Source organism: Anomaloglossus baeobatrachus, chromosome 3 (genome assembly GCF_048569485.1).
Source record: "Anomaloglossus baeobatrachus isolate aAnoBae1 chromosome 3, aAnoBae1.hap1, whole genome shotgun sequence".
Taxonomy (NCBI): Eukaryota; Metazoa; Chordata; class Amphibia; order Anura; family Aromobatidae; genus Anomaloglossus; species Anomaloglossus baeobatrachus.
Window position 1 is genome coordinate 114,557,761 of NC_134355.1, and position 24,193 is coordinate 114,581,953.

Below are 24,193 nucleotides of genomic sequence, written 5' to 3' on the forward strand. Positions count from 1 at the left end.
TATCTTTATTGTTTTTGCCATATTCTGTCTTAGTTGTGGAATAGGACACAGCACAGTATAGCACTGTGTGAACATTAGTGATGGGCGGACTGTAAAAGTCCAGATCCGCATGGTTTCAAAAGTATCCGGGTCCAGAGTTCTCAGGGAACTCCAGCTAATGATCTGGATCTGGCAACTTGAGAAAAAAATAAATAAAGGAAAAATAAAGCAAACACGCTATACTTACAGAGTCTCCGGCTTGGCTGTAACTGCTTCTGGGCTGTTCACTCTTCTTCTGGTGCCGCTTATTAGCCTCATACATATTCACTGCTTCCCCCGCCCACTGTCAGTCCTGGCGTCTGTGATTGGTTGCAGTCAGACACACCCCCAGCCTGTGTAACAGCGTCTGACTGCTTGCAATCACAGACCCTGTCTGCGGCTCTATATTGTGGTATAAAAATAAATAAGTTGGCTTAGGGGTCCCCCATAATAATTTATTATTTAAATACATTTTTAAAAAATGGTATGCGATCCCTCCCCCAATTTTCATACCCAGCCATGATGAAGCCTGACAGCTGCGGGGCTGATATTTTCAGGCTGGGGAGACCCATGGTTATTGCCTCCCCCCTCCCCCCAGCCTTAAAATAGCAGCCTGTAGCCGCCCAGGATTGTCGCATCCATTAGATATGACAAGATCTTTACCCGGCTCATTCTAATTGCCCTGGTGTGGTGGCAGTTGGGGTAATAAGGGGTTACTAACAGCAGACAGCTGTCACTAAGCCCTAGATTAGTAATGGAAGGTGTTTGGGACCCCCCCCCATTACTAATCTTTAAGTGAAAAGAAATAAACACAAACACTAAAAACATCCTTTATTTGAAATAAAATACAAAAAACATCCTCTTTCACCAATTTAATAACCCCAAAAACACCCAATTCCGACGTAATCCACACAAGGTCCCACGATGATTCCAACTCTGCTACATCTGAAGGCGCAGCGTGTGGCCATAGAACAATAACCGCCCCCTGTGAGCTTTAGGCTGAGACTGAGATTGGTGGCACAATATGACGGCCAATCGGTAAGTCTTTACCAATGGCATACCAGAGTAAATGATGTGTACAAATGGTTGCCATATTTCTTGGCAGTGTGAGTCCTGTTACAATGGACCACCAACCACAATTTTCTCATTCATTAAGTGATCAGCAGCCTATTTATACGTAAGATAGGTACTCCTGAAACTATTTTTACAGTGGTCGTTTACAACTATTTTGCAGTGTAAAATGCTGCTTTTAGGTTTATACATCTGTTTTATTAGGTCTACATTATATGAGTGCTGTAGTAGCTTAGGCTGTATCACATACATCACACTAAGACTGCTTTATACATCACGTAGGAGACACAGACTGCTGTAAACATGTTGGAGCCATGGAGACTGCTATATACAGCACATAGGAGACAGAGATTTTTCTGTATATGTCACATAGGAGAAATGAAGACTGCTGTATGCATCGCATAGGAGTCACTGAGACTTTGCTGTATGCATCACATAGGAGTCACCGAGACTCTATTTCTTCGGCGCTCCATTGGGAGACCCAGACGATTGGGGTGTATAGCTACTGCCTCCGGAGGCCACACAAAGCATTACACTAAAAAGTGTAAGGCCCCTCCCCTTCTGGCTATACACCCCCAGTGGGATCACGGGCTGCTCAGTTTTCAAGCTTTGTGTGCGAAGGAGGTCATACATCCACGCATAGCTCCACTGTTTAGTCAGCAGTAGCTGCTGACTATCTCGGATAGAAGAAAAGAGGGCCCATATGGGGCCCCCAGCATGCTCCCTTCTCACCCCACTTGTGGTTTGTAAGGTTGAGGTACCCATTGCGGGTACGGAGGCTGGAGCCCACATGCTGTTTTCCTTCCCCATCCCCCTGAGGGGCTCTGAGGAAGTGGGATCTTACCGGCCTCCAAGCCCTGAGGCCGGGCTCCGTCCACAGACCCATTGAACCTGCTGGATAAGGAGCTGGGTACCGTTCAGGGACAAGGCCCTGCAACATTCAGGTACTCTGTGTCTCCGTACACATCGCGCACACACACACCAGCATTGCTGGGAGTGTTAGTGCGCCGGGGACAACAGCGCGGAGCGCTCGTGCTATTATTCACTGCAGCTTTACTGAGTGAATTTATGTATTGGGAACTGCCGCGCCGGCCGCTGCTGGGTGTTTTTTACACTGTAGGCGCGGCTGGGACTTGTGGTGCGCCGGGGACTTCCGCGCTGGCCGTGCACATAGGACGGCCGCGCTTATTACTCGAGTCCCCGGCTTTGCGGCCTAGTTTTCACTTCGTTCCCGCCCCCAGCCCTGCCAGTCAGGGGAGAGGCGGGACGCTGTATAGAACATCAGCGCCGAGGGCTGGAGTCTGCTTTGCATTCTCCAGCCCCCTCACTGGACACTGTGGGACGCCGGTTTCCCGCTCTTGCCTGGGGCACGCCCACGGCCCGCCCCTCTGCACACGAGCTGGAGAAGACGCCGGCAGCCATTCCTGCAGTCCGAGCTAGAACGGAGACAGGCTCTGGGCAAACCAGTCACTGGACTATGGCGACCACACACCCGCGTTATAGGCGGGCGGTAAGCAGCACCTGAAGTGCTGACCCCACTAAATACCGCAGTGTCCATTTGTATTTTATGCTTACACTGCATATGTCGCTATGTTTGGCTATATGCCCTCTTAGATGGCGAGACATCAGCAGCAAAAAGCAGGGGTGCTAAGGCACAGGCTTTCTATGCTGCTTGTATTGCATGTGCTGAAGTGTTCATTTGTACTTATGCTTGTATGCTATACATTGCACTGTACGGTCGCTACTCTTGGCTATATGCTCCTAGAATGGCTAGACTACAGCAGCAAAAAAGCAAAGGTGCTAAGGCACAGGCTTTCTATGCTGCTTGTATTGCATGTGCCGAAGTGTTCATTTGTACTTATGCTTGTATGCTATACATTGCACTGTACGGTCGCTACTCTTGGCTATATTCTCCTAGATGACTAGGCTACAGCAGCAAAAAAGCAAGGGTGCCAAGGCACAGGCTTTCTATGCTGCTTGTATTGCATGTGCTGAAGTGTTCATTTGTACTTTATGCTTGTATGCTATACATTGCACTGTACGGTCGCTATTCTTGGCTATATACTCCTAGATGGCTAGACTGCAGCAGCAAAAAAGCAACATAGGCTTTCTATGCTGCCTTTACTGCATGTGATTCTGTTCCAACGGCACTGACCCCCGTTGTGTGCAATGCTCCCCTGTAGCATTTGGTCAGCCGGAGTCTCTACTAGAGGTGGCCAAAGGAACCACCTGTGAATCCTGTCCAGGGACAGGGACGGAGTTGCAGTTTCGGCTGATAGATTGTCATAGGAGAGAGACTTTGCAGTCCAGACAGGCCATGGACAATCTTGATCAATGCTCCCTGGCCACCCTCATTTGGAACATAATCAGTGCTCCGGGGGGGTCCCAGGAGGACTCTCTGTATGATGAGGCAGACGTAGCTGATCAGGACTTTGATCCTGACACCGCTCTCAATCCGGATACACCGGATGGTGACGCCATAGTGAATGATCTTATAGCGTCCATCAATGGCATGTTGGATATTTCTCCCTCAGCTCCCCCAGTGGAGGAGTCAGCTTCACAGCAGGAGAAATCCCATTTCAGTATCTCAAGCGTATATTAAGTATTTTTCTGGCCACGCTGTCTTCAGAGAAGCAGTCCAGAAACACCACGCTTACCAGATAAGCGTTTCTCCAAACGTATTAAGGATACACGTTCTCCCTTTCCCCCTGACGTGGTCAAGCGCTGGACCCAGGGTCCAAAGGTGGATCCCCCAATCTCCAGGCTTGCGGCTAGAGCCATAGTTGCAGTGGAGATGGGACGTCACTTAAAGATGCCATTGACAGACAGATGGACCTCGGGTTGAAATCTGTCTATGAAGCTATCGGCGTGTCGGTTGCTCCGGCATTCGCAGCCGTATGGGCACTCTAAGTTATTTCAGCTGGTCTTGCGCAGCTGGTCTTGAGCACATGTACATCTGTGCCGCAGGTGGCGTCCTTAACCTCGCAATGTCTGCATTGCGACTTACCCTATTAATGCTGTCCTAGAGGGACAGTCGAGGTTTCGGTCCTTCCCAGGCTCGGGCAGGTCCCAATTGTCCTTGTCCAAAAGGGCTCAAAAGGGAGGAACCGCTACCAAGGCGGTCTCCTCATGACTTTCAGATCTCTCTCTCCGCATCCGCGGTTGATGGCAGACTGTCCCGCATTGGCGACATTTAGCTGCCACAGGTCACAGACCGGTGGGTGAGAGACATTGTGTCTCATGTACACAGGATAGAGTTCTGTTCTCGTCCTCCGACTCGATTCTTCAGAACTTCCCCACCTCCCCACCGAGCCGGTGCTCTTCGGCGGGCAGAAGGAGTGGTAATCCCGGTTCCTCTTCAGGAACAAGACACGGTTTTTCCTCCAATCTGATTGGGGTGCCAGAAAAGGATGGCTCTTTCCGTTCCGTTCTGGACCTAAATCTGCTCAACAAGCACGTGAAAGCCAGGCGGTTCCGGATGAAACCCCCCGCTCCGTCATTGCCTCAATGTCTCAAGGAGATTTCCTAGCATCAATAAGACATCAGGATGCTTATCTTCACGTGCCGATTGCTCCAGAGCACCAGCGTTTGCTACGGTTCATTATGAAGACGAGCATCTTCAGTTCGTAGCCCTGCCCTTCGGTCTGGCGACAGCCCTACGGGTTTTCACCAAGTTCAGGGCAGCAGTGGGAGCAGTCCTGCACTCTCAGGGTCACTCTGTGATCCCTTACTTGGACGATCTACTTGTCAAGGCACCCTCTCAAGAGGCATGCCAACACAGCCCGAACGTGGCGCTGGAGACTCTCCAGAGTTTCGGGTGGATCATCAAAATTTCAAGGTTAAATCTGACACCGACCCAATCGCTGACATATCTGGGCATGGAGTTTCACACTCCCTCAGCGATAGTGAAGCTTCCGCTGGACAAGCGGCGTTCACTACAGACGGGGGTGCAGTCTCTCCTTCCAGGCCAGTCACACCCCTTAAGACGCCTCATGCAGAGGCAGTCACTGTCGCGCAGTTTCATCTGCATCCACTTCAATAGGAAGTCGACGTCCCGAGACAGGAACGTCTCCCTTCTCAGACGGTCAAGGACTCTCCTCAGAGGAGTCCATCCTTCAGATCAATCTTCTGGAAATCTGGGCAGTGTATCTGGCCCTGCAAGCCTTCCAGCACTGGCTGGAAGGAAAACAGATCCGAATTCAGTCGGACAATTCCACAGCGGTGGCATTCATCACCCACCAAGGCGGAACACGCATCGCCAAGCCTACCAGGCAGTCCGGCGGATTCTGATGCGGGTGGAAGACAGAGCATCCATCATATCCGCAGTTCACATCCCGGGCGTAGAAAACTGGGAAGCAGACTTCCTCAGTCGCCAGGGCGTGGACGCAGGGGAATGGCCTCTGCACCCGGAAGGGTGTCAGGAAATCTGTAGCCGCTAGGGACTGCCGGATGTCGACCTAATGGCGTCTCGGCACAACAACAAGGTCCCGACCTTCATAGCGCGGTCTCGCGATCAAAGAGCGCTGGCGGCAGACGCCTTAGTGCAAGATTGGTCGCAGTTCCAGCTCCCCGATGTGTTTCCCCCTCTGGCACTCTTGCCCAGAGTGCTACGCAAGATCCGGTCCGATTGCCGCCGCGTCATACTCGTCGCCCCAGACTGGCCGAGGAGGTCGTGGTACCCGGATCTGTGGCATCTCACGGTCGGTGGGCGCTGCCAGACCGGCCAGACTTACTGTCACAAGGGCCGTTTTTTCCATCGGAATTCTGCGGCCCTGAACCTGACTGTGTGGCCATTGAGTCCTGGATCCTAGCGTCTTCAGGATTATCTCAAGGGGTCGTTGCCACCATGAGACAGGCTACAAAGCCCACGTCTGCTAAGATCTACCACAGAACGTGGAAGATTTTCTTATCCTGGTGCTCTGCACAGGGAGTGTCACCCTGGCCATTTGCATTGCCTACTTTTCTTTCCTTCCTGCAATCTGGGTTGGAAAAGGGCTTATCGCTCGGCTCCCTTAAAGGGCACGTCTCAGCTCTATCGCTGTTTTTTTCAGAAGCGTCTAGCACGCCTTCCTCAGGTACGCACGTTCCTGAAGGGGGTTGTCATATCGTCCCTCCGTACAAGCGGCTGTTAGATCCATGGGATCTAAACAGGGTACTGGTTGCTCTCCAGAAGCCGTCCTTTGAGCCTCTGAGGGATGTTTCACTTTCTCGCCTCTCACAGAAAGTGGCCTTTTCTAGTAGCGGTCACGTCTCTTCGGACGGTGTCCGAACGGGCAGCGCTGTCATCCAAAGCTCCCTTCCTGGTGTTTCACCAGGACAAGGTAGTACTGCGCCCGATTCAGGAGTTTCTCCCTAAGGTGGTATCCTCTTTTCATCTCAATCAGGATATCTCCTTACCTTCCTTTTGTCCTCATCCAATTCATCGGTATGAAAAGGACTTGCATTTGTTAGATCTGGTGAGAGCACTCAGAATCTACATTTCCCGCACGGCGCCACTGCGCCGCTCAGACGCACTCTTTGTCCTGGTCGCTGGTAAGCGCAAAGGGTCGCAGGCTTCCAAGTCCACCCTGGCTCGATGGATCAAAGAACCAATTTTTGAAGCCTACCGTTCTGCTGGGCTTCCGGTTCCATCAGGGCTGAAGGCCCATTCTACCAGAGCCGTGGGTGCGTCCTGGGCATTACGACACCAGGCTACGGCTCAACAGGTGTGCCAGGCAGCTACCTGGTCGAGTCTGCACACTTTCACCAAACATTATCAGGTGCATACCTATGCTTCGGCGGACGCCAGCCTAGGTAGAAGAGTCCTGCAGGCGGCAGTTGCCTCCCCGTAGGGGAGGGCTGTCTTTGCAGCTCTAACATGAGGTATTTCTTTACCCACCCAGGGACTGCTTTTGGACGTCCCAATCGTCTGGGTCTCCCAATGGAGCGCCGAAGAAGAAGGGAATTTTGTTACTTACCGTAAATTCCTTTTCTTCTAGCTCCTATTGGGAGACCCAGCACCCGCCCTGTTTCCTTCGGGATTTTTGGTTTGTTCGGGTACACATGTTGTTCATGTTGAACGGTTTTCGGTTCTCCGATGTTACTTCGGAGTGAATTTGTTTAAACCAGTTATTGGCTTTCCTCCTTCTTGCTTTAGCACTAAAACTGAGCAGCCCGTGATCCCACTGGGGGTGTATAGCCAGAAGGGGAGGGGCCTTACACTTTTTAGTGTAATGCTTTGTGTGGCCTCCGGAGGCAGTAGCTATACACCCCAATCGTCTGGGTCTCCCAATAGGAGCTAGAAGAAAAGGAATTTACGGTAAGTAACAAAATTCCCTTCTTTTTGTACATCACATAGGAGACACTGAGACCCTGCTGTATGCATCAGGGGATAGCTGCTCAATGTTACTGACCTATCCCTGGCCGCTATTAGATAGGAGCAAGAGCAATATATGATGAGACTTTGGCAGCTGCACTGTTTAAAAAAAAAAAAAAAATGCAGGAGTGCTGCTTTAAGGAATTTATGGTTTGGGTTTTTTTTTTTGGTGCAATAAATGCAATTTTCTTTGCAGAAAATCACAGCATAAAGCACAGAATGAAGCGATTGATTTCCTTAATAAGCTTGTCTCTCTTTCCACAGATAATGATTCGGAGGAGCAGCAGCCCGGCAGAATTGGAGTGGCACGGTGATTCTCAGCATTCAAATGGGCGACGTTCTGATCACGAGAGAGGTATTACCCAGATCTCATGTGCATGTATTAGGGTTTGTGCTTTTTAGAAGACATCAGTAGTCACAGATATTCAGTGGCGGGGTACAGAAGCAAATATCTTGGGGTGAGCAGAAAAATGGCGTATGGGCAAGTTGGTATTTTGATATGTCCTATGAGAGAAGCAGTGGAGAAAATGTAGTGCACTACAAAGATACTGCTTTGTGGGGTCTTTATGACCCTTAGTAGGAAAACATCTTTAAGATGTAACCGTTGTTTTAAATTTTATTACATAAATCAATAGTACACATGAAAATAAGCAGCTGTGTATTATTTCTTATCAGACAAATTTGCTTCTTTCTCTGCCAGAACTGATCAGTCATTATCAAAACAAAATTCTCAATTCCGAGGTAAAACCTGTATTCAGTGAAGACTCTTTTCCATTACTGAGATAGGAGATGGCAGCTGTTACTGGTGGTAATCTATGATCGAGGGAGGAGCCAGATGCAGAGGGCGGAGCTATATGCAGAACTCCACCCCCTTTTCATTCTTCCATTTACATAGACTCTCCTCAGCAGCAGCTCTCCTCTCCTATCTCAGTAATGGGAAAGTCTTCACTGAATACAGATTTTACCCCAAAATTGTGAATTTTTATAATGACTGATCAATTCTGGCAGAGAAAGAAGCAGATTTCCCTGATAAGATACATTACACAGTTGATTACTTTCAGGTGTAAGTAATCTTTAAAATGTGAAACATTGTACAATGACTTTCCTTCCCTCCAGGAGACAGGGCAGGACAGACCCCCTGTATCTCTGTGCACAGATATCCGCAGCATGGCGCGGCCTGTTTGCTGCCCTGTTATATATCAGCTGCCCTGCTCGTGTGCTTAGGTTCTGGTATACATCAGGGCACCAGAGTCCCCTATGCATTTACAGAAGATTACTGTGCACACTCCTGGTCATGTCACTATATAATTGGAGATGCACTATATGGAACCTGTCAGCAGATTTTAACATCGGTAAGGGGAGATCGGATGTGCCCACCATGTAACATCTAGAGTATAAGCCATATGCGAGTCCACTTGTGTGTGTCTAGCAGTCAGTGCATTGCCACACCCCTAGTGCACGTCCATCCTGATTTGCATATGACTCACAATAAAGGTATTTTCTTTTTCGCTCTATTGGGAGACCCAGACAATTGGGGTGTATAGGCTATGCCTCCGGAGGCCGCACAAAGTACTACACTTAAAAGTGTTAGGCCCCTCCCCTTCTGCCTATACACCCCCCGAGCTCCCACGGGCTCCTCAGTTTTCTGCTTTGTGCGAAGGAGGTCAGACACGCACAGCACAGCTCCATAGATGGGTCAGCAGCAGCTGCTGACCATGTCGGATGGAAGAAAAGTGGGCCCATATAGGGCCCCCAGCATGCTCCCTTCTCACCCCACTCTTGTCGGCGGTGTTGTTAAGGTTGAGGTACCCATTGCGGGTACGGAGGCTGGAGCCCACATGCTGTTTTTCCTTCCCCATCCCCCTTAGGGCTCTGGGCGAAGTGGGATCTCATCGGTCTCCAGGCACTGAGACCGTGCTTCATCCACAACTCCTGTGGAGCCTGATGGATAGGAGCCGATACCGTTCAGGGACATGGCCCTGCATCTTGGAGGTATTCTGTATCCCTGTGGGGACCGCGCACGGCATCACCTCAGCTTTGCTGGGTGTGCTAGTGCACCGGGGACCGCGGCGCTGACCGGGTCTATATGTGCCATTACACACTCAGCGTCGCTGAGTGTGTTTATATGTAAGGGCTACCGCACTAACCGCCGCTGCCATGGGACACTGCGGCGCGGCTGGGACTTGTAGTTCGCCGGGGACTTTCACGCCGGCCGCGCTTTTACGGCGGCCGCGTTTATTACTAGAGTCCCCGGCTTCCTTGCGGCCTAGTTTACTTTTCTCCCGCCCTCAGCCCTGACAGGCAGGGGGAAGGGCGGGACGCTGCACGGAGCGAGCAGCTCTGAGGGCTGGAGTATGATTTACATACTCCACCCCTCTCACTGTGCACGGTGTGAGCACCAGTTCGCGCTCTTTCTCGGCCACGCCCACAGCTCCCTCATCTCGTCAGGACGCCGCAGCCATTCCTGTCAGCTCCACCGACGCTGCAGAAGAGGGACAAGTCCTGGGAGACCCAGACACGGTCTCTGGTGGCCTCATAACCGCTTTAGGCGGCTGGTAAGCAGCACCTGTGGTGCGAACCCCATGGTGCTGTAGTGTATTGGTACATTATTTGTGTATCGTATATACTTTACACTGTATGAGCACAGTTCATTCTGGCTATATACCCTTTTGTGTAACTCAAGGAAAACTATAGCATGGCGCCCACAAAATTCGGTGGTACTCCGCAGGGCCTTGTGGCTACGGGAATGGAAGGCAGATTCGGCTTCCAAAAAGCGCTTAACCAGTTTGCCAATTTCTGGCGACAGGCTGTTTGGCGAGCGTCTGGATGAAATCATCAAACAATCCAAGGGAAAGGATACATCCTTACCCCAGCCCAAACAGAACATTCCCCAACAGAGGAGAGGGCAGTCGAGGTTTCTGTCCTTTCGGGGCGCGGGCAGGTCCCAATTTTCCTCGTCCAAAAGGTCTCAGAAAGAACAAAGGAACTCTGATGCATGGCGGTCTAAGTCACGTCCTAAAAAGAACATTGTAGGCACCGCTAACAAAGCGGCTTCCTCATGACTTTCGACCTCCTCTAGTAGCATCCTCGGTCGGTGGCAGGCTCTCCCGCTTTTGCGACGCCTGGCTGCCACAAATAAAGGACCGCTGGGTGAGAGACATTCTGTCTCACGGTTACAAGATAGAGTTCACCTCTCGTCCCCCGACTCGATTCTTCAGGTCTTCTCCGCCTCCCGAGAGAGCCGAGGCTCTTCTGCAGGCGCTGGGCACTCTGAAGGCAGAAGGAGTGGTGGTCCCTGTTCCTCTTCATCAACAGGGCCACGGTTTTTACTCCAACTTGTTTGTGGTCCCAAAGAAGGACGGGTCTTTCCGTCCTGTCCTAGACCTGAAACTTCTCAACAAACACGTAAAGACCAGGCGGTTCCGGATGGAATCCCTTCGCTCCGTCATCGCCTCAATGTCCCAAGGAGATTTCCTTGCATCGATCGATATCAAAGATGCTTATCTCCACGTTCCGATTGCCCCAGAGCACCAGCGCTTCTTGCGCTTCGCCATAGGAAACGAACACCTGCAGTTCGTGGCACTGCCATTCGGCCTGGCAACAGCCCCACGGGTTTTCACCAAGGTTATGGCTACTGTAGTAGCGGTCCTCCATTCTCAGGGTCACTCGGTGATCCCGTACTTGGACGATCTGTTGATCAAGGCACCCTCTCAAGAGGCATGCCAACACAGCCTCGACGCTACCCTGGAGACTCTCCAGAGTTTCGGGTGGATCATCAATTTTCCAAAGTCAAATCTGACACCGGCCCAATCGCTCACATACCTTGGCATGGAGTTTCATACCCTCTCAGCGATAGTGAAGCTTCCGCTGATCAAGCAGCGGTCACTACAGACAGGGGTACAATCTCTCCTTCAAGGCCAGTCACACCCCTTGAGGCGCCTCATGCACTTCGTGGGGAAGATGGTGGCAGCAATGGAAGCAGTCCCTTTCGCGCAGTTTCACATGCGTCCCCTTCAATGGGACATCCTACGCAAATGGGACAGGAAGCCGACGTCCCTCGACAGGACCGTCTCCCTCTCTCAGGCGACCAAAGCTTCCCTTCGGTGGTGGCTCCTTCCCACTTCATTATCGAAGGGGAAATCCTTCCTACCCCCATCCTGGGAAGTAGTCACGACGGACGCAAGTCTGTCAGGGTGGGGAGCGGTTTTTCTCCATCACAGGACTCAGGGTACGTGGACCCGGCAAGAGTCCTCGCTTCAGATCAATGTTCTGGAAATACGGGCAGTGTATCTTGCCCTGAAAGCGTTCCAGCAGTGGCTGGAAGGCAAGCAGATCCGAATTCAGTCGGACAATTCCACAGCGGTGGCATACATCAACCACCAAGGCGGCACACGCAGTCGACAAGCCTTCCAGGAAGTCCGGCGGATTTTGATGTGGGTGGAAGCCACGGCCTCCACCATATCCGCAGTTCACATCCCAGGCGTGGAAAACTGGGAAGCAGATTATCTCAGTCGCCAGGGCATGGACGCAGGGGAATGGTCCCTTCACCCGGACGTGTTTCAGGAGATCTGTTGCCGCTGGGGGGTGCCGGACGTCGACCTCATGGCGTCCCGGCACAACAACAAGGTACCAATGTTCATGACACGGTCTCAAGATCCCAGAGCTCTGGCGGCAGACGCCTTAGTTCAGGATTGGTCACAGTTTCAGCTCCCTTATGTGTTTCCTCCGCTGGCACTGTTGCCCAGAGTGTTACGCAAGATCAGGGCCGACTGCCGCCGCGCCATCCTCGTCGCTCCAGACTGGCCAAGGAGGTCGTGGTACCCGGATCTGTGGCATCTCACGGTCGGCCAACCGTGGGCACTACCAGACCGACCAGACTTGCTGTCTCAAGGGCCGTTTTTCCATCTGAATTCTGCGGCCCTCAACCTGACTGTGTGGCCATTGAGTCCTGGATCCTAGCGTCTTCAGGGTTATCTCAAGAAGTCATTGCCACTATGAGACAGGCTAGGAAACCAACGTCCGCCAAGATTTATCACAGGACGTGGAAAATTTTCCTGTCGTGGTGCTCTGCTCAGGGTTTTTCTCCCTGGCCATTTGCATTACCTACTTTTCTGTCCTTCCTTCAATCTGGACTGGAAAAGGGTTTGTCGCTCGGTTCCCTTAAGGGACAAGTTTCAGCGCTCTCTGTTTTTTTCCAGAAGCGCCTAGCTAGACTTCCACAGGTACGCACGTTCCTGCAGGGAGTTTGTCACATCGTTCCACCTTACAAGCGGCCGTTAGAACCCTGGGATCTAAACAGGGTGCTGATGGTTCTTCAGAAACCACCATTCGAGCCAATGAGAGATATCTCCCTCTCACGACTTTCGCAGAAAGTGGTTTTTCTAGTAGCAGTCACTTCTCTTCGGAGAGTGTCTGAGCTAGCAGCGTTGTCGTGCAAAGCCCCTTTTCTGGTTTTTCACCAGGACAAGGTGGTTCTACGTCCGGTTCCGGAATTTCTCCCTAAGGTGGTATCCCCCTTTCATCTCAATCAGGATATTTCCTTACCTTCTTTTTATCCTCATCCAGTTCACCAATGTGAAAAGGATTTGCACTTGTTAGATCTGGTGAGAGCACTCAGACTCTACATTTCTCGTACGGCGCCCCTGCGCCGCTCGGATGCACTCTTTGTCCTTGTCGCTGGCCAGCGTAAAGGGTCACAGGCTTCCAAATCAACCCTGGCTCGGTGGATCAAGGAGCCAATTATCGAAGCTTACCGTTCGGCTGGGCTTCCGGTTCCCTCAGGGCTGAAGGCCCATTCTACCAGAGCCGTGGGAGCGTCCTGGGCTTTGAGGCACCAGGCTACGGCTCAACAGGTGTGTCAGGCGGCTACCTGGTCGAGCCTGCACACTTTCACGAAGCACTATCAGGTGCATACCTATGCTGCGGCGGATGCCAGCCTAGGTAGACGAGTCCTTCAGGCGGCGGTTGCCCACCTGTAGGAAAGGGCCGTTTTACGGCTCTCTTACGAGGTATTATTTTACCCACCCAGGGACTGCTTTTGGACGTCCCAATTGTCTGGGTCTCCCAATAGAGCGAAAAAGAAGAAGGGAATTTTGTTTACTTACCGTAAATTCCTTTTCTTCTAGCTCTAATTGGGAGACCCAGCACCCGCCCCTGTTTTTTTGTGTACACATGTTGTTCATGTTGAATGGTTTCAGTTCTCCGAGTTTCCTTCGGATTGAAGTTACTTTAAACCAGTTTATAATTATTTTTCCTCCTTCTTGCTTTTGCACCAAAACTGAGGAGCCCGTGGGAGCACGGGGGGTGTATAGGCAGAAGGGGAGGGGCCTAACACTTTTAAGTGTAGTACTTTGTGCGGCCTCCGGAGGCATAGCCTATACACCCCAATTGTCTGGGTCTCCCAATTAGAGCTAGAAGAAAAGGAATTTACGGTAAGTAAACAAAATTCCCTTCGTTTTATTGTAGGACAAGCCCTATACAGCCTAATCACCAGTTCAGTATGTGAGAACGTGCTGACAGAGCTGAATTTTTGTATAGAATTGATGACCGATTGTAAACCTTACTGCAGGTGAAAGTGTGAGCAGTGATGTGATGAATGGCTACAGTCGGGAAGCTGAGTATGGCATGCCATGGCAGAACTGCGAGGACGAGCCCGAGATCACTACACCCACTGATGTGGCCATCGACCACGATACCCGGCAGTGGCTGCAGCTCACTCCCACCGATGCTGCCGCTCCCCTCACAGGTACTTTTTTGTTTTCACCCGAAAGGTCATGTTTTGTGAAACTAGTACAGTCTTCAGTCATCTCGGCAGGACGGCCTTTTCTGTAAGAGGTCTCTCCCAATGGCCTTTGAAGGATGTAGGCGATGATGTTATTTGACAAAGGTCAGTCTCTGCTTGGTTAGCTAGGAAAACAAATTATTAAAGAAAAGTCTGAAAGCTTGTATCTGCTCTTATTGACCAGTCATTGTGCTGTTCTGCTGCTCTCATACGGTCTAGTGTTCGGTTCTGTATTGTGACACTTCTGATTAGAAATTCGGTGATCTCCCGCATCTCAGACTCCTTCACCCTAAACGTTCAGGTCTCTTCCATAGTCTCATCCTGCCTGCCATCCATGTAAACAAAGATCATGCCCCGATATACAAGAGAAGATTGTGCTTTCCTATTGCCAGGAATTAAGGTTCCTGTAATTCATGAGATCCCTTTATTCCTAATCCAGATACGTATGGTTTGGCGTAGTGGGATGTCTACAAATAGGCCAGAAAATTCATTTTCATGGATTTTAAATGGGTTTTTAAATAAGATCTATCTGTCAAAAACCACTGTTGAAAACTACTAAGTTGATGAGGGACTACTGTGATGTCCACTAATCACTTCTGTTCTCCATTTTAACCCATGCAGGCACCCAGCTGCTCCATTCTCTCTGCGGCTGCATGAGTTGAACTCTGGGCTTGGCTTTGTTCTGCTATCCCATAAGGAATGAATGATGATGTGGTTTGCAGACTCGACTACTGCTGCATCGAAACTGTGCCACGGTGGATAGATACCCACCTATCCTGTGGCTACTAGGTAGATAGGCATCCACCCGCGTCAGTCCACATTTGAACGACATGGTATCATGAGTAAATTTTAAACCAAAGTAAAGATATCTGGTTTTACTGCCATTAATAGCCCCCTACCCACAAGGTGAGGGAAGATGAGATTGTACAAGGGTTTTGTTCTTTCTCTTACTAAGACCAAATTCACATACCGTATTTTTCGGATTATAAGACGCACATTTCCTCCCAAAAATTTGGGAGGAAAATGAGGGGTGCGTCTTAAAATCTGAATGTAGCTTACCGGGTGCTGCCGGCGCTGGTCAGTACGGCGCTGTTGTGTGCATCAGTGGCGCCACTGTGCTCGGCGTGTGGCTGCTCTGTTCTGCTCGGTGCGCGGCTGCTCTGTTCAGCTCGGAGCGCGGCTGCCCTGTTCTGCTCGGCCCGGCCCGTGGCTGCTATGTTCTGCGCGGCTGCTCTGTGCGGCGGGCGATCATTTTGGCGGTCAGAGATTCAAATAATCACGCTTAGAGTCACTGCCTGCGCAGATGGAGCTCTCAGCTCAAGCTCTCATCTGCGCAGGCGCCGACTCCGACAGCCATTAATTGAAGCACTCACCATAGACCGCCGACATCTTCAGGCTGGCGGGTGACTCATCGCCCCCCCCTCCCCCGCGCACAGAGCAGCGTCACCGTACCCCACACAGAGCAGCGTCACCGGGCCCCGCACAGAGCAGAGACCGCAGTGAATATCTGGGCCTCCCTCTGTAACATTACCAGTGTCACCGTACTCCAGTGCGCCTCTGTCTTCTGTGACTCCCGCTCCGCTGATGCCCCCTCTCCCTGGTAAGACACCACCAGATTATAAAACGGACCCCATATTTTTTTTTCACTTTTTTTTTTCTCTCCAAATTTGGGGTGCGTCTTATAATCCGGTGCGTCTTATAAAACGAAAAATACGGTAACTGTGTTTTCAGTCCAAGTGCTATCCGTGGGGAAAAAAAAACAGACAGCACTCAAACCTATTTTATTCAATGAAGCAGTGCTGATGAGCGTTTGTTTTGTTGTCATAATCCAAATCTGTACCTGAGAAATATCGCCGCATGCTTTAGGTTTTCCCCCAGTATCTGTTCATACTCCTATTCAAATTTATAATAGAAAGAATGCCGGCACTCCGTCTTCCAGGATCAATACTTAACTGGAAATCCATGTGCAAAATGTCAATAAAATCATCAACCTCGCTGATGTGTTTTCGGACTACAATTCCTTAATCATAGATATGACTAGGGACTTGTTCTCCGAAATGCGTTAGTTTGAGTCTATTGCCATTCTTTTCCACTTGGATTTCCAATAACTTATTAATTTTAAGAAGACTGAGTGCCAACATTTTTTTTCTATTTTGGATTCCACTGTTCTGGCTCAGGCTGCCGTGCACCCAGGATATTTTTGGTACAGGTGTTTTTTTTTTTTTGTTTTTTTTATACAGATAACACTACAATTTAGTATTCTGTCCTGTGACAGTTAACAACTGTAAAAAGCTGATGCTGTACGATTGCCTACTGATTGCAAACTGGATGAACATCAGCTGAAAAATAGCCAATTTTTTTATACGCTCATTTAAACCCAGTCTAACAAAGACAGACTTGCATAGGCATCCTGATCCGGCTCTTCTGTGTAAGCACTTACTTTGCAGCAGCAGAGCGGCAGGGCACATGCGCTAGCAAAATTCAGACGGGGCTCTAGTGCTAAACTATCCATGGGACCCCTTAATTTCAAGTATTTTTGACATCTCAGCGATCAGACCTCCTCCAATAATAAAGTTACGGCATATCGTAGCTTTCTGCCATCACTTTGATGGGAACAGCCCTTTAAATAATTTTAAATTATTACAGTTACATGGAAATTTAACTCCACAACATATGAGGTGTATTTATGTCATCTGTTGTATCCCTGCCTTTGATGCAGGCTCAAACACCGAGCCCGCATCATTCCCTGCAAAAGACTACTGACTTAATTAGCCATTATGTGTCTCTAACAGTCGCTGGCGGATCATTGATCCACACGTGGCTTTTAACCAGTTAAATCCTGCTGTCAATCTCTGACTACAGGAATTATCATGTGCCGGCAAGGAGCACTTAAATCCCTGCTAACATCGGGGGGCTCGTGACATGATCACAGGGCGCTGGTAGCTTGTTACGACAGTTAGGGTTCAGCTGATGGCCCCTGTGTCTGTCATTATGATCCTCCCGTGAACACTGGCTGCAGGCCGGCATTCATAGGAAGTCCTCACTTTTGTTGTACAGAGTGGTGCGGATGAAGTGAAAAAAAAAATAAATAAAAAATAAGTTTGTAAAAATATGAAAATAAAAACGCAAAAGTTCAAGTATTCCACTTTTGCCCCATTGAAAATAAACCAATAAAAAATAAATATCAAAAATGTCTAATCTATTAAAATATAAATACATTTATCTGATTTGGTGAACAGCATAACAATAAAAAATAAAACCGACAGAATTAAGTTTCATTTTTTTTTTTTTTTGAGTTGCCGCAACATTGCAATAAGATACAATATCAGGTGATCTAAACATCACATCTACCCAAAAATGGTATAAACAAAAGCGTCAGTGCAGGGCACAAAAAGTAAGCCTTCACTGAGCCTAAAATCCCAAAAAATGAGAACACTACGGGTCTCGGAAAGTGGCGACAAAAGCGAATGATTATGTTTTAAATTACTCACATTTTTTCACTACTTACATTTTTTAAAAAATTCTACATTTTTGTACTTGTACTGACCTGGAGAATCATACTGCACGCTCAGTTTTACCATATCATGGTAAAATTGAAAAGTACAACTAGCCCTGCAAAAAAACAAGCCCTACTGGCGGAAAAATAAAAAGTTAATGGCTTTTGGAAGAAGGCGAGAAAAAAAAATGGAAAAAAAAGCAAAAAATGGAAAATGGCCATGGTGTAAAAAGGTAAAAAAGCTTTTAGTAAAAGTAAGCTTTTGTGCCACCCTGGACATCCTTAGAAAACTTGACTTGTGGTTTTGTGCTGTAGTAGTTTGCGGTATTTCGGGGTCTTTGGGGGGCTTTCAGCCCGTGCCTCATATATTCTGCTCCAATTGGAGCGTAATAAGAATAAATGAAGATGAGCTGGCACAAAGGCTGTTTTGTGTGGGTCTTGCTCAGCTGCCTCCGCCCGGCTCTGGAGGTGCACAGTGCTGGCGCTTTGTCCAGAGTCACGACTCGCCTCCTGACAGTCACCTGCAGCTGCCGGCAGGTGTTCCTACATTCTCCATCCTCGGATCCTGATTTAACCCATTCAGCAACACTGTTGACATAGACGCTGTTATCTCTCCTTGCTGTGCACTTTGCTGCCCAGCGTCTTGTATTCCTATAACCCGCAGGATGAATGGCGGCTGTATTTATCAGCATTGTGGATATTCATACGCTTCCATATATGCAATAGATCGGAGGCGAGCCCCTTAGATACGCACTTTAATTTACCCTAAGCAGCTGCTGCTCCTCGTCGCTCATTAAAAGAAAAGTGTAAGGTAGAAAAGACAGGTGCTAGGAGGCTGCAAAGCGTCGGCCGTCAGCCCTGTCTATCAATAGGAATCCTTCCATTGTCATGCTCTTGGCACTGCTCTATAGCATTTAAGATACCACTTATCTTATTCATTCTGGCATCGGCAAATGCAAAGCTGGAACTTGCTCCCACATGTAGGAGCATCTACACATTCATGGCTTTTTTTTTTGTTTCACCTCATTGTTGGAGAAGACACCAAACTCTTTTATGGTCTGAGAGGATTTGTTCAGAGTCTCAGCTTCTGAAATGATGTTTCCAGAGAGACTCAACTGTTAGACATTCAGCTGGCACAGTGTCGCTCCATGGAAAACGGACGCCGCACTCCGCTATTGTGCTAGAGACAATGTCTGATCTGTAATGCGACTCTTACTGAGCTCCAGTGTTTGGCTAGTCATTTCAGCCAAATATTCCACCATTGATTGTCACTAAGATACTTAAGTAGCACATTTATTGGAATATTACTCTCACTTTCTGCAGATGCAAAGTGCCTGATAATTCAGAGGCAGTGGTGAGCGTAGAATACTTTTAGAACTGTTTTAAGCTATATTTACAATGAAGCTTTTTTAGTGCAGATTTGCTTCAAAAACTTCATAGAAGGCGCGCGCAGTTAGGCTATGTTCACACAGGACGTTTTTGCAGAGTTTTTTCCTGACCAAAACCTGATCCTGTGACAGGATGTCTCCTGGGAGTCATCTGCTTGGCGTTTTTTGTAGCGTTTTTTACAGCATTTTTCTTTTTCGCTCCTAATTGGGAGACCCAGACAGTGGGTGTATAGCTACTGCCTCTGGAGGCCGCACAAAGAACTACACTTAAAAGTGTAAGGCCCCTCCCCTTCTGGCTATACACCCTCCCGTAGGAGTACGGATTCCTCAGTTTTAGCTTTGTGCGAAGGAGGTCAGACACGCACGCATAGCTCCATTGTTTTTAGTCAGCAGCAGCTGCTGACTATGTCGGATGGAAGAAAAGAGGGCCCATACAGGGCTCCCAGCATGCTCCCTTCTCACCCCACTGTATGTCGGAGGTGTTTGTAAGGTTGAGGTACCCATTGCGGGTACGGCGGCTGGAGCCCACATGCTGATTCCTTCCCCATCCCTTTTTACAGGGCTCTGGGTGAAGTGGGATTTACTGGTCTCCAGGCACTGAGACCGTGCTCCATCTACAGCCCCTGGAGAAGATGCTGGATGGAGCGGAGTACATCAGGGACATGGCCCTGCTTCCTCAAGGTACTCTGTGTCCCCGTGCGTTTGGCGCTCACACCGCAGCATGCTGGGTGTTGTAGTGCGCCGGGGACATCAGCGCTGCGGCGCTTGTGCCATGGCCTCATTCAGCTTCGCTGAAGCAGGCACACTTTTGGGAAACGGTCGCGCCGGCCGCTGGGACTGCGGCGCGGCTGGCACTTGTGGTGCACCGGGGACTTCAGCGCGGGCCGCGCTTTTACGGCGGCCGCGCTGATAACTCGAGTCCCCGGCTTTTGCGGCCTAGTTCCGTTCGTTCCCGCCCCCAGACCTGCCAGTCAGGAGAGGGGCGGGACGCTGGTCAGTGCATCAGCGCTGAGGGCTGGAGTCGTTTTTACATACTCCAGCCCTCACAATAGGCACAGAGGGGACACTGTTTCCCGCACTTTTGTTTGGGAACTCCCACGGACCGCCCCTCTCCACAGACGCCGGCAGCCATTCCTGCTGACACGCTGAGCTGCAGAGGGGAGCCAGGGAGACCCAGACAAGGAATTCTGCGCCTCTTACCCGCTATTCAGCGGGCGGTAAGCAGCCCTCAGGGCTCACCCCCTCTTGTGCCAGTAGTAATCTTAGTATTTTGTTCCTGCAAATACTTTGTACTGCATAGCGCTGGTCGCCCTTTGGCTATAGACTCTCTCACATTGCAGAGAGCCAACAGCATGTCGTCCACAAAACGCAAGGGTGCCAAGGCACAGACATTATATGCTTCCTGTACCGCATGTGGGACTTTTCTACCGGCAGGCTCCACTGACCCCCATTGTGTGCAGTGCTCGGCCCCTGCGGCACTTGCACAGTCGGGACCTCTGCTGGACGTGACCCAGGGTGTACCACCTGTGAATGCTGTCCAGGTGACAGGAACTGAGTTTACAGCTTTTGCTGACAGAATGTCTCTCACTATGTCACAAATTCTTGACACATTGCGAGCTAGGCCTGTACTTCAGGCCACGGACACTGTGCAATCATTGCCCCCTGGTCCCCCTCAGCTGAATTACCTCCAAGCTCCGGGACGGGCACATACACCTCAGGGTGAAGACTCTGACTCGGACGATGGCCCCAGGCAACCTAAGCGGGCTCGCTATGAGGGGCCTTCACATTCATCTCAATGGTCAGGATCCCAGCGAGATGAATCTATGGGTGATGAGGCGGACGTAACTGATCAGGATTCTGATCCTGGGACCGCTCTCAATCTAGATACACCAGATGGTGACGCCATAGTTAATGATCTTATAGCGTCCATCAATAAGATGTTAAATATTTCCCCACCAGCTCCTCTTGTAGAGGAGTCAGCTTCGCAGCACGAGAGAATCCATTTCACACGTGCATTTGCCCCGCAGGTAGCACCATTGACCTCGCAAATGGCGGCATTCGCGTCGTACGCAATTAATGCTGTTCTTGACGCTACAAGCCGCACGGCAGTGGCGTCAGCCAACTCCGTTGTTTTGCGTAGGGCCCTGTGGTTGAGACATTGGAAGGCAGATTCTCATTCCAAGAAGTGCTTAACCAATTTGCCTTTTTCTCGTGACCGATTGTTTGGAGAGCGTTTGGATGAAATCATCAAACACTCCAAGGGTAAGGACTCATCCTTACCGCAACACAGACAAAACAAACCCCAACAGAGGAAGGGTCAGTCTGGTTATCGGTCCTTTCGAGGACCGGGCAGGTCCCAATTCGCCTCGTCAAAAAAGACTCAAAAAGACCAGAGACGCTCAGATTCTTGGAGGTCTCAGTCACGCCCAAAAAGGACAGCCGGAGGAACCGTTGCCAAGACGGCGTCCTCCTGACTTGCAGTCTCCGATTCCCACACCCTCGGTCGGTGGGAGGCTTTCCCACTTTGGCGACATTTGGCTGTCACGCGTCAAAGACCGTTGGGTGAGGGATATTCTGTCTCACGGGTACAGGATAGAGTTCAGTTCTCGTCCGCCAACTCTTCAGAACTTCTCCACCACCAGACCGAGCCGATGCTCTGTTGCAGGCGGTGGCCGCTCTAAAGGCGGAAGGAGTGGTGACCTCCGTCCCTCTTCAGGAACAAGGTCACGGTTTTTACTCCAATCTGTTTGTGGTCCCAAAAAAGGACGGATCGTATCGACCCGTCCTGGATCTAAAGTTGCTCAACAGACACGTAAAAGTCAGGAGGTTCCGGATGGAATCCCTACGCTCCGTCATAGCCTCAATGTCTCAAGGAGATTTTCTAGCATCAATAGATATCAAAGATGCGTATCTCCACGTGCCGATTGCGCCAGAGCATCAGCGTTTCCTACGCTTCGTCATACACGACGAACACCTGCAGTTCGTAGCGTTACCTTTCGGTCTGGCAACAGCCCCCCGGGTCTTCACCAAGGTCATGGCAGCAGTAGTAGCTGTTCTGCACTCGCAAGGTCACTCGGTCATTCCGTATCTAGACGACCTGCTTATAAAGGCACCCTCTCAAGAGGCGTGCCAACACAGTCTGAAGGTGGCACTAGACACTCTCCAGAGTTTCGGGTGGATTATCAACTTTCCAAAGTCTCATCTAACCCCGACCCAATCTCTGACTTATCTTGGCATGGAGTTTCATACTCTCTCAGCGATAGTGAAGCTTCCACTGGACAAGCAGTGTTCGCTACGGACAGGAGTGCAATCTCTCCTTCAGAGCCAGTCGCACTCACTGAGGCGCCTCATGCATTTCCTAGGAAAGATGGTAGCAGCAATGGAGGCGGTCCCGTTCGCGCAGTTTCATCTGCGCCCTCTACAATGGGACATTCTACGCCAATGGGATGGGAAATCGACGTCCCTCGACAGGACTGTCTCCCTCTCTCAGACTGCCAAGGACTCTCTGCGTTGGTGGCTTCTCCCCACCTCATTGTCACATGGAAAGTCGTTCCTTCCCCCGTCCTGGGCAGTGGTCACGACGGATGCGAGCCTATCAGGGTGGGGAGCGGTGTTTCTCCACCACAGGGCTCAGGGGACGTGGACTCAGGAAGAGTCCACCCTGCAGATCAATGTTCTGGAAATCAGAGCAATCTATCTTGCTCTGCGAGCCTTCCAACAATGGCTGGAAGGCAAGCAGATTCGGATTCAGTCGGACAATTCCACGGCGGTGGCGTACATCAACCACCAAGGGGGAACACGCAGTCGCCAAGCCTTTCAGGAAGTCCGGCGGATTTTGACGTGGGTGGAAAGCAAAGCGTCCACCATATCCGCAGTTCACATCCCAGGCGTGGAAAACTGGGAAGCAGACTTTCTCAGTCGCCAGGGCATGGACGCAGGAGAATGGTCCCTTCACCCGGACGTGTTTCAGCAGATCTGTTGCCGCTGGGGGACGCCGGACGTCGATCTGATGGCGTCACGGCACAACAACAAGGTCCCAGTTTTCATGGCACGGTCTCACGATCACCGAGCGCTGGCGGCAGACGCCTTGGTTCAGGATTGGTCGCAATTCCGACTCCCCTATGTGTTCCCACCTCTAGCATTGTTACCCAGAGTTCTCCGGAAAATCAGGTCCGACTGCCATCGAGCCATTCTCGTCGCTCCAGACTGGCCAAGAAGGTCGTGGTACCCGGATCTGTGGCATCTCACGGTAGGCCAACCGTGGGCACTACCAGACCGTCCAGATTTGCTGTCTCAAGGGCCGTTTTTCCATTTGAATTCTGCGGCCCTGAACCTGACTGTGTGGCCATTGAGTCCTGGATCCTAGCGGCCTCAGGTTTATCTCATGAAGTTGTTGCCACAATGAGACAGGCTAGAAAACCATCCTCAGCTAAGATCTATCACAGGACGTGGAAGATATTCTTAGCTTGGTGCTTGGCTCAAGGGTTTTCTCCCTGGCCATTTGCATTGCCAATTTTTCTTTCCTTCCTGCAGTCTGGGTTGGAAAAAGGTTTGTCGCTTAGCTCTCTTAAGGGTCAAGTCTCCGCGCTATCCGTATTCTTTCAGAAGCGCTTGGCACGGCTTTCTAAAGTACGCACGTTTCTCCAAGGAGTTTGTCATATCGTTCCTCCTTACAGACGGCCATTGGAACCCTGGGATCTAAACAAGGTTCTCATTGCTCTCCAGAAGCCGCCTTTCGAGCCTTTGAAAGAGGTTTCCCTTTCTCGGCTTTCACAAAAAGTAGTTTTTCTTGTGGCGGTCACGTCTCTTCGAAGAGTGTCCGAGCTAGCGGCGTTATCTTGCAAATCTCCCTTCCTGGTGTTTCACCAAGACAAGGTAGTACTGCGTCCAATTCCAGAGTTTTCTCCCAAGGTGGTTTCTTCCTTTCATCTCAATCAGGATATCACTTTGCCATCTTTGTGTCCGCATCCAGTTCACCAATTTGAAAAAGGTTTACATCTGTTGGACCTGGTGAGAGCACTCAGGATTTACATTTCTCGCACGGCGTCTCTACGCCGTTCTGATGCGCTCTTTGTCCTAGTCGC

The 24,193-nt window shown here is 50.2% G+C and overlaps 1 protein-coding gene across 1 annotated transcript in view; it reads left to right on the forward strand.

Moving 5' to 3' along the window:
• The window catches only part of LOC142297183 (ral GTPase-activating protein subunit alpha-2-like), a 210,810-nt gene that overhangs the window by 174,263 nt on the left and 12,354 nt on the right, over nt 1–24,193 (forward strand). The window contains exons 20-21 of the mRNA XM_075341450.1: nt 7,709–7,799; nt 14,013–14,189. Of these exons, the coding sequence (XP_075197565.1) occupies nt 7,709–7,799; nt 14,013–14,189 (268 nt within the window). The remainder of the gene's footprint in view (nt 1–7,708; nt 7,800–14,012; nt 14,190–24,193) is intronic.